Raw genomic sequence first — 18,322 nt, 5'->3', positions numbered from 1 at the left:
TTTACATGTTGATGATGCAATGAATGCATCTTTCAAACTCACAGAATGGAAAGGGCTTCAGAGAACGAATCGACTTCTGATTTTGTGATCGGTGATTACACATTTTTGGGTCATCACCCAACTGTGTTAAATATGAGCTTCTATTATATGAGCTTCTGTTGTCTCCTTATTACGTTGTTGCCTATATGCATAGTGGAAGGGATGGATAGATAGATAATGGACACACGTAGACAAACATGGTCACATCTCTAACATTTAAACACTGCATGCAGGGGTTATTGCTAAGAAATTCATTTGTGTGCTATATTTAAAATGTATATGTTCAGGAATGAAGGCCAGATTCTTCAAAAAATCAATGTAATAGCATTAATAAAACACACAAAAAGGGTAAACAAGTCTGCGCATGTCATTCAATCTCGGGGAAATACACAATTTATAATATAATCTGTGACAGATTTGGACAACTCTTACCTTCACCAGCTAGTCTCCGATTGTCCACAATCAGGTGATAGGCGATGTTTAACTGATCATGAGGATCATTGCTGAGTAATGCCCGTTGTACCTCATATTCAGTTACCCCAAATTTCTGTCAAAAGTGAAATGATCCGAACTCAGTCTACTTAGACACTGCGCACATCATATCAATTATTAAAGGATTTCATTCAATACTAGATTTTCAACCACTTAGTCTGAATAGCACAGAAAGTGGCATTGTGTTTTAAAAAACATCTTCATGTATGTATATACACAATAAGAATTTCAAACTTATTTATGGAATTCTGCACCATTTAACCAATCACAACTTCTCTAACATTTACCTCACATATTTCTCGTATAACATCCATTTCCACGATGGATGCATCCTGGTCCTGAGGTGAAGGAAACAGATATCCTGGCAGTTCCTTCTGGAACCAATCGTGCTCCCTGTAAAGATATGTGTACTTGTAGTTCTCTGAAAATACCCAGTCTGTAGCTCAATCTACTGTCTACATACTATGGACAGTCTGTAACTCAATCTACTGTCTACATTCTATAGACTGTCTGTAACTCAATCTACTGTCTACATTCTATAGACTGTCTGTATCTCAATCTACTGTCTACATTCTATAGACTGTCTGTAACTCAATCTACTGTCTACATTCTATAGACTGTCTGTAACTCAATCTACTGTATACATTCTATAGACAGTCTGTAACTCAATTTACTGTCTACATTCTATAGACTGTCTGTAACTCAATTTACTGTCTACATTCTATAGACTGTCTGTAACTCAATCTACTGTCTACATTCTACAGACTGTCTGTAACTCAATCTACTGTCTACATTCTATAGACTGTAACTCAATCTACTGTCTACATTCTATAGACTGTCTGTAGCTCAATCTACTGTCTACATTCTATAGACTGTCTGTAGCTCAATCTACTGTCTACATTCTATAGACTGTCTGTAGCTCAATCTACTGTCTACATTCTATAGACTGTAACTCAATCTACTGTCTACATTCTATAGACAGTCTGTAGCTCAATTTACTGTCTACATTCTATAGACTGTAACTCAATTTACTGTCTACATTCTATAGACAGTCTGTAGCTCAATCTACTGTCTACATTCTTTAGACAGTCTGTAGCTCAATCTACTGTCTACATTCTATAGACTGTCTGTAACTCAATCTACTGTCTACATTCTATAGACTGTCTGTAACTCAATCTACTGTCTACATTCTATAGACTGTAACAACTCAATCTACTGTCTACATTCTATAGACTGTCTGTAACTCAATCTACTGTCTACATTCTATAGACTGTAACTCAATCTACTGTCTACATTCTATAGACTGTAACTCAATCTACTGTCTACATTCTATAGACTGTAACTCAATCTACTGTCTACATTCTATAGACTGTAACTCAATCTACTGTCTACATTCTATAGACTGTCTGTAGCTCAATCTACTGTCTACATTCTATAGACTGTCTGTAGCTCAATCTACTGTCTACATTCTATAGACTGTCTGTAGCTCAATCTACTGTCTACATTCTATAGACAGTCTCTAACTCAATCTACTGTCTACATTCTATAGACAGTCTGTAACTCAATCTACTGTCTACATTCTATATACAGTCTGTAGCTCAATCTACTGTCTACATTCTATAGACTGTCTGTAACTCAATTTACTGTCTACATTCTATAGACAGTCTAACTCAATCTACTATCTACATTCTATAGACAGTCTAACTCAATCTACTGTCTACATTCTATAGACTGTCTGTAACTCAATCTACTGTCTACATTCTGTAGACAGTCTGTAGCTCAATCTACTGTCTACATTCTATAGACTGTCTGTAACTCAATTTACTGTCTACATTCTATAGACAGTCTAACTCAATTTACTGTCTACATTCTATAGACAGTCTGTAGCTCAATCTACTGTCTACATTCTATAGACTGTCTGTATCTCAATTTACTGTCTACAATCTATTGACTGTCTGTAACTCAATCTACTGTCTACATTCTATAGACAGTCTGTAGCTCAATCTACTGTCTACATTCTATAGACTGTCTGTAGCTCAATCTACTGTCTACATTCTATAGACAGTCTGTAACTCAATTTACTGTCTACATTCTATAGACTGTCTGTAACTCAATCTACTGTCTACATTCTATATACAGTCTGTAGCTCAATCTACTGTCTACATTCTATAGACAGTCTCTAACTCAATCTACTGTCTATATTCTACAACCCCAAAATATTGCAATTTTGTGAAAATTGGCCATGCAGTTTTTGAGAAGTCACCGTCCAATGTTAGTAAATTAACGAAGAATGATGATGAACAGGTAGGGACAGTTATAGGTCACCCAAGTGACTCTGTGCATCATTCCTAAAGGTTACCTGATCTGAGTGTTACCTGATCTGAGTGATGCTGGCCCGTTTGAGGGGATCAACTTGCAACATTAAACACAGGAGACTGACTACCTCCTTGTTTAAGTAATCCGGGACGGCAAAAATCCCAGCTGTAAACACAAAAACAAGTACTTAAATTCCTCTGTTCCTTTCTGATTATTTGCTTTTATTCATTTTAACAATGTTTTTCAATATAAATATATTAAAATGTATGCTGCTCATTTAATACAGGTATGTTACTAATACAGGTGTGTTACTAATACAGGTATGTTACAAATACAGGTATGTTACTAATACAGGTATGTATGCTAATACAGGTGTGTTACTAATACAGGTATGTATGCTAATACAGGTATGTTACTAATACAGGTATGTATGCTAATACAGGTATGTTACTAATACAGGTATGTTACTAATACAGGTATGTTACTAATACAGGTGTGTTACTAATACAGGTAAGTTACTAATACAGGTATGTTACTAATACAGGTATGTATGCTAATACAGGTGTGTTACTAATACAGGTATGTTACTAATACAGGTATGTTACTAATACAGATATGTTACTAATACAGGTATGTATGCTAATACAGGTGTGTTACTAATACAGGTATGTATGCTAATACAGGTATGTTACTAATACAGGTATGTTACTAATACAGGCATGTTACTAATACAGGTATGTATGCTAATACAGGTATGTATGCTAATACAGGTATGCTACTAATACAGGTATGCTACTAATACAGGTATGTTACTAATGCAGGTATGTTACTAATGCAGGTATGTATGCTAATACAGGAATGTTACTAATACAGGTATGTTACTAATACAGGTTTGTTACTAATACAGTTATGTATGCTAATACAGGTATGTTACTAATACAGGTATGTTACTAATACAGGTATCTATGCTAAAACAGGTATGTTACTAATACAGGTGTGTTACTAATACAGGTATGTTACTAATACAGGTGTGTTACTAATACAGGTATGTTACTAATACAGGTATGTTACTGAATACAGATATGTTGCTAATACAGGTGTGTTACTAATACAGGTATGTATGATAATACAGGTATGTTACTAATACAGGTATGTTACTAATACAGGTATGTTACTAATACAGGTATGTATGCTAATACAGGTATGTTACTAATACAGGTGTGTTACTAATACAGGTATGTATGCTAATACAGGTATGTTACTAATACAGGTGTGTTACTAATACAGGTGTGTTACTAATACAGGTGTGTTACTAATACAGGTATGTTACTAATACAGGTATGTATGCTAATACAGGTATGTTACTAATACAGGTGTGTTACTAATACAGGTATGTTACTAATACAGGTATGTATGCTAATACAGGTATGTTACTAATACAGGTGTGTATGCTACTACAGGTATGTTACTAATACAGGTATGTTACTAATACAGGTAAGTTACTAATACAGGTGTGTTACTAATACAGGTGTGTTACTAATACAGGTATGTATGATAATACAGGTGTGTTACTAATACAGGTATGTTACTAATACAGGTATGTATGCTAATACAGGTATGTTACTAATACAGGTATGTTACTAATACAGGTATGTTACTGAATACAGATATGTTGCTAATACAGGTGTGTTACTAATACAGGTATGTTACTAATACAGGTATGTTACTAATACAGGTTTGTTACTAATACAGTTATGTATGCTAATACAGGTATGTTACTAATACAGGTATCTATGCTAATACAGGTATGTTACTAATACAGGTGTGTTACTAATACAGGTATGTTACTAATACAGGTGTGTTACTAATACAGGTATGTTACTAATACAGGTATGTTACTGAATACAGATATGTTGCTAATACAGGTGTGTTACTAATACAGGTATGTATGATAATACAGGTATGTTACTAATACAGGTATGTTACTAATACAGGTAAGTTACTAATACAGGTATGTATGCTAATACAGGTATGTTACTAATACAGGTGTGTTACTAATACAGGTATGTATGCTAATACAGGTATGTTACTAATACAGGTGTGTTACTAATACAGGTGTGTTACTAATACAGGTGTGTTACTAATACAGGTATGTTACTAATACAGGTATGTATGCTAATACAGGTATGTTACTAATACAGGTGTGTTACTAATACAGGTATGTTACTAATACAGGTATGTATGCTAATACAGGTATGTTACTAATACAGGTGTGTATGCTAATACAGGTATGTTACTAATACAGGTATGTTACTAATACAGGTAAGTTACTAATACAGGTGTGTTACTAATACAGGTGTGTTACTAATACAGGTATGTATGATAATACAGGTGTGTTACTAATACAGGTATGTTACTAATACAGGTATGTATGCTAATACAGGTATGTTACTAATACAGGTATGTTACTAATACAGGTATGTTACTGAATACAGATATGTTGCTAATACAGGTGTGTTACTAATACAGGTATGTATGATAATACAGGTATGTTACTAATACAGGTATGTTACTAATACAGGTGTGTTACTAATACAGGTATGTATGCTAATACAGGTATGTTACTAATACAGGTGTGTTACTAATACAGGTGTGTTACTAATACAGGTGTGTTACTAATACAGGTATGTTACTAATACAGGTATGTATGCTAATACAGGTATGTTACTAATACAGGTATGTTACTAATACAGGTATGTTACTAATACAGGTATGTATGCTAATACAGGTATGTTACTAATACAGGTGTGTTACTAATACAGGTATGTATGCTAATACAGGTGTGTTACTAATACAGGTGTGTTACTAATACAGGTGTGTTACTAATACAGGTATGTTACTAATACAGGTATGTATGCTAATACAGGTATGTTACTAATACAGGTATGTTACTAATACAGGTATGTTACTAATACAGGTATGTATGCTAATACAGGTATGTTACTAATACAGGTGTGTTACTAATACAGGTATGTATGCTAATACAGGTATGTTACTAATACAGGTGTGTTACTAATACAGGTATGTTACTAATACAGGTATGCTACTAATACAGGTGTGTTACTAATACAGGTATGTTACTAATACAGGTATGTTACTAATACAGGTATGCTACTAATACAGGTATGTTACTAATACAGGTGTGTTACTAATACAGGTATGTTACTAATACAGGTATGTATGCTAATACAGGTATGTTACTAATACAGGTGTGTATGCTAATACAGGTATGTTACTAATACAGGTATGTTACTAATACAGGTAAGTTACTAATACAGGTGTGTTACTAATACAGGTGTGTTACTAATACAGGTATGTATGATAATACAGGTGTGTTACTAATACAGGTATGTTACTAATACAGGTATGTATGCTAATACAGGTATGTTACTAATACAGGTATGTTACTAATACAGGTATGTTACTGAATACAGATATGTTGCTAATACAGGTGTGTTACTAATACAGGTATGTATGATAATACAGGTATGTTACTAATACAGGTATGTTACTAATACAGGTGTGTTACTAATACAGGTATGTATGCTAATACAGGTATGTTACTAATACAGGTGTGTTACTAATACAGGTGTGTTACTAATACAGGTGTGTTACTAATACAGGTATGTTACTAATACAGGTATGTATGCTAATACAGGTATGTTACTAATACAGGTATGTTACTAATACAGGTATGTTACTAATACAGGTATGTATGCTAATACAGGTATGTTACTAATACAGGTGTGTTACTAATACAGGTATGTATGCTAATACAGGTGTGTTACTAATACAGGTGTGTTACTAATACAGGTGTGTTACTAATACAGGTATGTTACTAATACAGGTATGTATGCTAATACAGGTATGTTACTAATACAGGTATGTTACTAATACAGGTATGTTACTAATACAGGTATGTATGCTAATACAGGTATGTTACTAATACAGGTGTGTTACTAATACAGGTATGTATGCTAATACAGGTATGTTACTAATACAGGTGTGTTACTAATACAGGTATGTTACTAATACAGGTATGCTACTAATACAGGTGTGTTACTAATACAGGTATGTTACTAATACAGGTATGTTACTAATACAGGTATGCTACTAATACAGGTATGTTACTAATACAGGTGTGTTACTAATACAGGTATGTTACTAATACAGGTATGTATGCTAATACAGGTATGTTACTAATACAGGTGTGTTACTAATACAGGTATGTTACTAATACAGGTATGTTACTAATACAGGTGTGTTACTAATACAGGTATGTTACTAATACAGGTGTGTTACTAATACAGGTATGTTACTAATACAGGTATGTTACTAATACAGGTGTGTTACTAATACAGGTATGTTACTAATACAGGTATGTTACTAATACAGGTATGTATGCTAATACAGGTATGTTACTAATACAGGTGTGTTACTAATACAGGTATGTATGCTAATACAGGTATGTTACTAATACAGGTATGTTACTAATACAGGTATGTATGCTAATACAGGTATGTTACTAATACAGGTATGTTACTAATACAGGTGTGTATGCTAATACAGGTATGTTACTAAATAATACAGGTATGTATGCTAATACAGGTATGTTACTAAATAATACAGGTATGTATGCTAATACAGGTATGTTACTAATACAGGTATGTTACTAATACAGGTGTGTATGCTAATACAGGTATGTTACTAATACAGGTGTGTTACTAATACAGGTGTGTATGCTAATACAGGTATGTTACTAATACAGGTATGTTACTAATACAGGTATGTTACTAATACAGGTATGTATGCTAATACAGGTATGTTACTAATACAGGTGTGTATGCTAATACAGGTATGTTACTAATACAGGTATGTTACTAATACAGGTATGTATGCTAATACAGGTATGTTACTAATACAGGCATGTTACGAATACAGGTATGTATGCTAATACAGGTATGTTACTAATACAGGTGTGTATGCTAATACAGGTATGTTACTAATACAGGTATGTTACTAATACAGGTATGTATGCTAATACAGGTATGTTACTAATACAGGTATGTTACTAATACAGGTATGTATGCTAATACAGGTATGTTACTAATACAGGTATGTTACTAATACAGGTATGTATGCTAATACAGGTATGTTACTAATACAGGCATGTTACTAATACAGGTATGTATGCTAATACAGGTATGTTACTAATACAGGTGTGTATGCTAATACAGGTATGTTACTAATACAGGTATGTTACTAATACAGGTAAGTTACTAATACAGGTATGTTACTAATACAGGTATGTATGCTAATACAGGTATGTTACTAATACAGGTAAGTTACTAATACAGGTATGTTACTAATACAGGTATGTATGCTAATACAGGTATGTTACTAATACAGGTATGTTACTAATACAGGTATCTATGCTAATACAGGTATGTTACTAATACAGGTAAGTTACTAATACAGGTGTGTTACTAATACAGGTATGTTACTAATACAGGTATGTTACTAATACAGGTAAGTTACTAATACAGGTATGTTACTAATACAGGTATGTATGCTAATACAGGTATGTTACTAATACAGGTAAGTTACTAATACAGGTATGTTACTAATACAGGTATGTATGCTAATACAGGTGTGTTACTAATACAGGTATGTATGCTAATACAGGTATGTTACTAATACAGGTATGTTACTAATACAGGTATGTTACTAATACAGGTGTGTTACTAATACAGGTAAGTTACTAATACAGGTTTGTTACTAATACAGGTATGTATGCTAATACAGGTGTGTTACTAATACAGGTATGTATACTAATACAGGTATGTTACTAATACAGGTATGTTACTAATACAGGTGTGTTACTAATACAGGTGTGTTACTAATACAGGTGTGTTACTAATACAGGTGTGTTACTAATACAGGTATGTATGCTAATACAGGTGTGTTACTAATACAGGTATGTTACTAATACAGGTATGTTACTAATACAGGTGTGTTACTAATACAGGTATGTTACTAATACAGGTATGTATGATAATACAGGTATGTTACTAATACAGGTATGTTACTAATACAGGTATGTTACTAATACAGGTATGTATGCTAATACAGGTGTGTTACTAATACAGGTATGTATGATAATACAGGTGTGTTACTAATACAGGTATGTTACTAATACAGGTATGTTACTAATACAGGTATGTATGATAATACAGGTGTGTTACTAATACAGGTGTGTTACTAATACAGGTATGTTACTAATACAGGTGTGTATGCTAATACAGGTATGTTACTAATACAGGTATGTTACTAATACAGGTGTGTTACTAATACAGGTATGTTACTAATACAGGTATGTTACTAATACAGGTATGTATGCTAATACAGGTATGTTACTAATAAAGGTATGTTATTAATACATGTATGCTAATAAAACACTTACATTTAATTTTTCGGAATAAAGTTGGCACATGTTCATCATCAAAGGGGAGCTGAAAAAGAAGACTACATTTTCAAAACCATTGATGGGATCTACTTATCAAACACAAAGTCGCTGTTAAAATCTTCATTTTATTAATTTCTTTAAAAAATCAGAAAAATGTATAGTCAAGTCAGTGTTATAAGACTCGTATTGTGGGGATCTCCTCTAAATCTTTTAGATCCTCCCCAAATGTTATTGTAATGTAGGATCTATTCCCAAAATCAACAACCCTTCTCCGTAATTGTTATAAAGGAATTGAAATGATCACTTATACATTATATATATTAGTGTACCTAGCCTGACTTTTGTAACATTTGTGATACGTATTTGATTGAGTTACGTACCCCAAACAAAATCATGACTTGGATAAATCTATTAGGGGCTGGGCAGTGAAAACTGCCCCTGATTTACCCATTTTGTGTTGCTCACTTAAAAAATAATCTTTAGCAAACCTATAGTTATATATCACATGACACAAGATTTATCTAAAACATAATTTAAACATTTCAAAGAAAAGGTTATCGGATCTGTGTCTAATTACATGCGATACCATAAGTTCAATGCACAGGTTCAATGTGCTTTACCCCAATCTGTTCTTCAGTTTTAGTTACAAATTCAGAAAATTTAACCAACTATTTATTAGCACTAAATATTCCAATATTTTGTTACTTTAGTTATTCACTTGTGTTTGTCCACTATTCATTTATTGAACTTTAACTTTTCCATTTCACAATACGAGACTTTTGAGATATGGATCCACTCTGACTTATATCGCACGTTGAACATAATTTGTAGAGCATGTCATTTCCAGATTACAACTAAGTAAACAAGCATGGAATACTTCAACTGCTATCAAATTACTGTATCAAAATGCTATTTTTCAAAGAAAGGAATCACTACAACCATTTATAGGACAATGCATTTGATTAAATTATGCGAGTTGGCAAGGAAAACAAATCTAGGTAATATCTTGAGGATATCGGTAAAACTTCACGCCTTCCATCCAAGGATGCACGTCTTAATGCACCTTTTTCCTTCCATCCAATTTACATCCAGGTATTAAGCACCAACAGTGACTTGGATCATTATCGTGGGACTGCACATAGCACTTTATGGACCGTCTTCTAGCGAAACCCCAGTTGTTTCGATGTCAACTTTGCCCTACAATTGCTTACTATCACGTGACCGCGGTGTATAAACGTCAAGTCTAATCGGTCGTTCTGGCACATCCTGAAAGTTCCGTATTGAATAAAGACCCATTTTGAAGCCCATCTCCAAGTATAACAAGAGGTACTGTGAGCAATGCTCACTAAGAATACCCTCCGCTTACCCCAATCTCCCAAAGGGTGTTGGTAATAGGTATAAACTACCTCTTTTCTGAGTGTAAAAAACAAATGGCATGACAAACCGAACAATATTGCTACTTCGATGTCCAGTGCGCATGACCTTTGACCTTTTGACCCCAAAATCGATAGGGAACATCTTCATCCCATGGGTAGTCCATATGTATGATATGGTGACGGTAGGTGGAAAGGATAACGCTTTAGAGCCTGGAAACCATATTGCTACTTCAATGTCCAGTGCGCTTGACCTTTGACCTTTTGACCCCAAAATCGATAGGGAACATCTTCATCCCATGGGTAGTCCATATGTATGATATTGTGACGGTAGGTGGAAAGGATAACGCTTTAGAGCCCGGAAACCATATTGCTACTTCGATGTTTAGCGCTTGACCTTTTGACCCCAAAATCGATAGGGAACATCTTCATCCCATGGGTAGTCCATATGTATGATATTGTGACGGTAGGTGGAAAGGATAACGCTTTAGAGCCCGGAAACCATATTGCTACTTCGATGTTTAGCGCTTGACCTTTGGACTCCAAAATCGATAGGGAACATCTTCATCCCATGGGTAGTCCATATATATGATATGGTGACTGTAGGTGGAAAGGATAATGCTTTAGAGCCCGGAAACCATTGCGTCTACAGACGGACAACCCAATTCCAGTATATCCCCCCCCCCCCCCCCACAACTTGTTGCGGGGGGTATAAAAAAACAAAAGGGGGTATGGGGTTATTGTTGTTGAAATTCCTGGAGGAAACACTGGGTTTCCATTGACCTTACCATCCCACACAGCAGAGTGTAAGGGGGTGGGGGGGTGACCTTACTGTCTCTGTTGACCTTACCGTCCCACACAGCAGGGCGTACAGAATGACTCCACAGCTCCAGATGTCCACTTCTGGTCCAGCGTATAGTCTGAAAAACCAAGTGTTTTATGTCACATCTTAGAATTCTTTACAATTCTGATGAATTAGAAAAATAATCAAAAATAAAATTTAAGATTCTTAATCCACCCATAGCTGTAAGGGTCTCCTTCTTGAGCCAACACCTTCCATGACAAAAGAAATGTCTATCTTCAAGGTCATATCTAAAAGACCTGAGACTTTCAATTCTAATGCTTGATACTGTAATAATCCTGTATACAGTATTCTGTGGTAATCCTGTATATGGTATTCTGTGATAATCCTCAGCATTTTGTAATAATCCTGTATACAGTATTCTGTGGTAATCATGTATTCGATATTCTGTGATAATCCTGTATATGGTATTCTGTGATAATCCTGTATATGGTATTCTGTGGTAATCCTGTATACGGTATTCTGTGTTAATCATGTATACGGTATTCTGTGGTAATCCTGTATACAGTATTCTGTGATAATCCTCAGCATTTTGTAATAATCCTGTATACAGCATTCTGTGGTAATCATGTATCTGATATTCTGTAATAATCCTGTATATGGTATTCTGTGGTAATCCTGTATATGGTATTCTGTGGTAATCCTGTATACGGTATTCTGTGTTAATCCTGTATATGTATTCTGTGGTAATCCTGTATATGGTATTCTGCGGTAATCCTGTATACGGTATTCTGTGGTTATCCTGAATATGTATTATGTGTTAAGGCCAATTCAACTTAATTAGTAGATTATCATCCAGGGTCAGCAAAAAGTATGGGGCGGGTGGGAGGATTTAATTTTTTAATTTTTATTTTCTGAGAAAAATATTAAAGACAATTGAGTGGGTTTTTTTTTCAACAGATCCGCATCACTTAATGGCAGATGGATATCAATCTATGCTATTTTCATACACTAATTCCAGGTTAAGCTTTAATTTAAGGATATAACAGAAATATACCCAACTTCTTGAAGATTTACATCTGTAAGAACGCGAGAAATTAAGAAAACCGTATAGATCTATTTTCTTCACGTGGCTTTTCACGTTCCTATACCGGAAATGTAAACAAGAAGTGTAAATACCGGAATCGGACATGAAAATATTCCGGAAATCGCAAGTTTTGCAAAATAATTTTTTTTGGGGCAGGCCAATTTTTGAGGGGCGGGCAGGGATGATAATCTATCAATTAAGTTGAATTGGCCTAATCCTGTATACAGTATTCTGTGTTAATCCTGTATATGTATTCTGTGATAATCCTGTATACACTATTCTGTGTTAATCCTCTATACAGTATTCTGTGGTAATCCTGTATACAGTATTCTGTGTTAATCCTGTATACAGTATTCTGTGGTAATCCTGTATACAGTATTCTGTGTTAATCCTGTATACAGTATTCTGTGGTAATCCTATATACAGTATTCTGTGGTAATCCTGTATACAGTATTCTGTGTTAATCCTGTATATGTATTCTGTGGTAATCCTGTATATGTATTCTGTGGTAATCCTGTATATGTATTATGTGGAAATCCTGTACATGTATTCTGTGGTAATCCTGTATATGGTATTCTGTGGTAATCCTGTATATGTATTCTGTGGTAATCCTGTATATGTATTCTGTGGTAATCCTGTATACAGTATTCTGTGGTAATCCTGTATACAGTATTCTGTGGTTTTTCCACTTACTTTCCAGAAATCACCTCAGGGGCTGCATAGTTTGGCGATCCACAGCTAGTTCGTAGAAATTCCCCATCATGCATCATGTTGGAAAGTCCTGTCAACCACACCCACAAGATATTTACAGCAGTCATGAAATTTACTTACATAGCACAAACATTAAATGAATTCTACAAGTGAATAAATCTTAATCATAATTCACTTAAGCCTACCAATCAAGCCTCCTTAATTGTACACTTATGTTTTATGAAATTATAATGATAAAAATATTTCTAAGATTTTGTTAACAAATTTTGTGTAAAAAGATGCATATTATCTTTTCTCTTTTGGTTATAAGAGATAATTTCTTTATGATTTTGGTCACTACACAAGAACAGTAATATACAATATACATACCAAAGTCGGCAATTTTAACATTAAGATTGATATCAAGGAGAAGGTTTTCTGGTTTAAGATCTCTGTGCACAACCATGTGGCGATGACAGTAATCCACTCCAGAAATAATCTGTTGGAAGAACCGCCTGGCTTCAGGCTCCTTCAGCTGTAACAGAAGATTTAGATTCCACCACTTTATTTTATACTTATTCTTCAATGTGCAGTACAAATCAATGCTTCCATAAGCTGTACCAGGACATTTAAATCCAACCATTTTATTTTCATTTTTCAATATAAGCTTCCATAAGCTGCAGAACATTTTATTTTTCAATGTATAATATAACTCAAAGCTTTCTTAAGCTGTACCAGAACATTTAATTAAATCCAATCATTTTATTTTCATTTTTCAATATAACTCAAATCTTCCTTAAGCTGGACCAAAACATTTAAATCAACAATTTTATTTTCATTTTTCAATATAACTCGAAGCTTCCTTAAGCTGTACCAGAACATTTAAAGGGAAAGGCAACCAAAAAGATTTTTACATGATAAATGATAGGATTAATTATATGATAAAGATTTGTCATACTATTCTGTTGATATATGGCCTAGATAAACGTCAGTACTAATATGAAAACGTTAAAAATTGAAATTCCCGCGATCTATAGAGTCTGCCATGATGTGCAACTCTTTTGTGTTTAAGACCACAAAAATCAATAATTTTGATGTCACACCGTCTGTTTCGGTTTTGATGAGATTCTAAGATCATCAAAGATATGCATGTGGCAGATCTTAAGAATACATGTAGATAGGTTGATGCCTTCCTCTCAAGCAGTTACAGTGGAACCCCGTTATTACGTTCCCCCTTTATTACGTTAGTCCGCATATTACGTTGGAATTTCAAAGCACAAAACCATTTCTCAACAAACCTGTATAAAATAGACCTCGTTATTACGTTGTCCTAAAATGCCGGGACTCGGTATTACGTTGTAAAAATTCCGACAAAAACGTAATAAACCCCTAATTATTCAATAATGATTCTCAAAATAATAATCCATTCACACCTTGACTGCCTGAGGCAGTCACCACGTAAATTTCCTGGTCTGTTTGGGGATTAGAGACGCTTGACTGATCACGCTTCGATAGATCTAGCGACATCAATACAGGTGAATACCCCGTATAGAAGCCAGTGATAAACAATTAAATGATGTTTATTTAGAAATTGTACTCTATGAAATTTACTTCATTTTTCATATTTTGATAATCAAAGAAATAATTTCTCAACCACCTGCGTGTTCAGCAAAGTGTGATTACCTTCGCTATCAAAACTCTATTCACGGACAGCTTTGGTACCAAACAAGAAAGACAAGATTTATCGTAGCAATGTTACAACCGCTTGGGTAACTGCTTGGACATAGGTGACTAAAGGTGTTCAATTAAAAAAAATTGTTCGTTGTTTGGACATGCAGCTTGGGTGTTCGTAACTCTCGTCCATACATACACCAATCTATCAGCCGATTCGTGCACGACATTTACCTCAGTGAATATTTTAAAATCCCTTGATGCGCACGTGATTTTAGTGCCATCATTTAGCGTTATAAATGAAATCTTCGTGCATCATTATATTTATTTTTTTTATGTGGATTGCGCTTAAATTGTTCTCCGTGCATGTTTATCGTTGGTGAGAAGTGTGTAAGTGTTGGGTATCGTGTGCGTTTTGTGTCTATAGTTTTGTTGTTTTTTGGGTGGGATTTTTTTTATTGTGTTGTGTATTGTGTAATTAGAGAACTTAATAAAAACGATGTTTTGTTATTTTTTTTAATACGAATGTTGAATACGAACCGGAACGAGTTATTGAGAGAAATTTACATGAACGCATTGTTTTAAAGTTGAACAAAATGGCGGTCCAAACGAATGCAGAAAAAGCAACGTTTATCAAAACATCCTTATGTATCCTACACCGAAATAAAGAAAAGGGATAAGAACATGAAGAATTACGGACATTAAAGATAAAATGTAAATAAAACAAAGTATCATATTCTTTTAAACAAAGAAACAGTAAAGATATATTCACACACCCCTTCACGGAGTACCAACGGACGATATACAATTTCCAAGTGATAATTTTAACGGATTTCACTGGGAACGTTTATTACGTTGACCCCGGTATTACGTTATTTTATCGTGACAAAATGGAAAACGTAATAACGGGGTTCCACTGTAATTACAAAAATGCAAAGGGGAGATGTGAAAAAAGTTTCTTTTTGAAATTCCCGACCCAACCAATTTGAAAAGAAAAGACTATATAAACTGTGGATCCATCATTTCCGTAATGACAATTTGAGGTTCGAAACATTTGTATGAAGAAATGTTTACCGTCTGCCTGGTCTGCGACTTGACTGAACGTCTTTTCTCAATTTCTTCTTGCGAAAGAACGGGCTCAAAACTTAACTGTTCGTGACTTGTCATGTTTACAGTGTGCTAGTGATACTGATTAAATAAATCAGAACAGACGGCGTGACATCATAAATTAAACATCAATGGCCGCTCTTTTAGTGGCGGGTAATTTAAGGTTGATCGATCCTCATGTGATGTCATAGGTTTTTGTAAAAATCTTAATAAATTAAATTTTGCATATGATAGAAATATATCTTTCCAAGGAATATTATTCACTGGATATAATAAAATATGTGGTAAACTAATAATACTGAAAAAGTTTATATTTTCCATAGATAATCAATTATTTATGATTAAAAAAATGTTGTCAAGGGCAATAACTCCTATGCTGGAATTTCCTCTACTGGATATCTATTATTCATTGGTTTTCCCAATATCCACAATTAATCTATACATATTTATGAATTAGCAGTGTTTTAAAACTGTTGATATTTAAATTTTGTCATTTCAACAAGTTTTTATCTATTTTTATTATTCTGTTTAACGAAAATGTGTGATTTTCTGATGTTAATGTATACTTCTGTTTTTGTATGTCTGACATCTTTAAAAAGGTGGTGACATATACATTTTCTTTGGTTATTAATTGAATTAAACTATACTGAGTGGAAATTAATAAAGTTTTTCCACTTTTAACCACTAATATTGATAAGTCACATGAGGATGGAGCTACCTTAAAATACACGATAGATTAATATTGATTTCATTGTTAAGAAAGGATTTTTGTTGTTAAAGACTGTAATTTACGATATCAGTAAGTGATACTTTAGTCATAAAAACAACAATGTAATCAAGGTTGCCTTTCCCTTTAAGGTGGCTCACTTCATCTTGAAAGGGTTTCTCAAATCAGCATGAAATGATTTGATTATGAAAGATATGATATATAATAATGTCAATATGGCAGAAAACATGGTTTTCCAAAAAGAATTTCAGTACATATGAACACAAGACTGGCGGATTTTAACTCGGGATCTGCGTTTCATCAGACTAATGCTATAACCACTGAGCTACGATGTTAGACAAACATTTCGATCGATACAAATAATTTCACATAACATTTAAATCACAATCTTGTGATATGGTGTCATAAAGAGTATAAATAAGCCTTGATGTAGTGAGCTACCTTAAATCTAACCATTTTAATTTCATTTTTCAATATACATGTAACTCAAAACTTCCATAAACTGTACCAGAACATTTAAATCAACCATTTTATCTTCAGTTTTGAATGAGTAATATAACTCAAAGCTTCAAGCTGTACCAGAACATTTAATTAAATCCAACCATTTTATTTTCATTTTTCAATATAACTCAAATCTTCCTTAAGCTGGACCAAAACATTTAAATCAACAATTTTATTTTCATTTTTCAATATAACTCGAAGCTTCCTTAAGCTGTACCAGAACATTTAAATCCAACCATTTTATCTTCAGTTTTCAATGTGTAATATAACTAAGCTTTCTTAAGCTGTACCAAAACATTTAATTAAATCCAACCATTTTATTTTTCGATATAACTCATCTTCCTTAAGCTGGACCAAAACATTTAAATCCAACCATTTTATTTTCATTTTTCAATAGAAGTCTAAGCTTCCTTGTTGTAATCTCTCAACAAATACTTATTTAATGAACACATAAACCCTTTCTTATGACTGAATATACACATGGCAATGAACACAAATAAGAGAAGAGGCCACACTAAATTTGGGAAGATTGTGGGTGATGCTGAGGTCAAGGTCAGTCAACTTTTAATGGTCAACAGGCTGGAGATGTACCTTGCCGTGTTTAACGATGTAATCAAACAGTTCGCCTCCTGCCACATACTCCATCACCATGAAGATGTCTGTAGGGGTGCTAATCACCTGATACCTGGTCAAATAAAAGCAATCATTCACAATAAATCAGCACAGATTCACCGAGGTAATAAACACCTTTATACGATGCATTAAATTGTAACTTGCTATTTACAGTTCATTGATACATGTGCCATATTACTTAACATTCTTAAGTCTAGTTCCAAAGTATTAGTTTATCGTAAGGATACAAACCTATCATGTAATGCAATCTGATGAAACAGTATATAACATATACAGTAAAACTCTGATATAGCGAATTTCTGCAAACATTCTATAAAAATTCGCTATAAGCATAATTCGCTATACATTTATATCGAAT

General features: G+C 33.8%; 1 protein-coding gene across 34 annotated transcripts in view; it reads right to left on the bottom strand.

The window, feature by feature from the left end:
- LOC125669795 (5'-AMP-activated protein kinase catalytic subunit alpha-2-like) overlaps nt 1-18,322 on the bottom strand; it is a 43,781-nt gene that overhangs the window by 21,780 nt on the left and 3,679 nt on the right. For all 34 annotated transcript variants that reach the window (XM_056161257.1, XM_056161275.1, XM_056161256.1 and 31 more), the window contains 8 exons: nt 17,923-18,016; nt 13,716-13,860; nt 13,329-13,416; nt 11,597-11,666; nt 9,371-9,419; nt 2,907-3,012; nt 819-924; nt 472-586 (listed from right to left, as the gene is read on the bottom strand). In XM_056161257.1, the coding sequence (XP_056017232.1) occupies nt 472-586; nt 819-924; nt 2,907-3,012; nt 9,371-9,419; nt 11,597-11,666; nt 13,329-13,416; nt 13,716-13,860; nt 17,923-18,016 (773 nt within the window). The remainder of the gene's footprint in view (nt 1-471; nt 587-818; nt 925-2,906; nt 3,013-9,370; nt 9,420-11,596; nt 11,667-13,328; nt 13,417-13,715; nt 13,861-17,922; nt 18,017-18,322) is intronic.

This window comes from Ostrea edulis, chromosome 4 (genome assembly GCF_947568905.1).
Source record: "Ostrea edulis chromosome 4, xbOstEdul1.1, whole genome shotgun sequence".
In the NCBI taxonomy this organism is placed as follows: Eukaryota; Metazoa; Mollusca; class Bivalvia; order Ostreida; family Ostreidae; genus Ostrea; species Ostrea edulis.
Note: the sequence above shows the minus strand (reverse complement) of the source record. Positions and strands in the feature narration are given on the sequence as shown.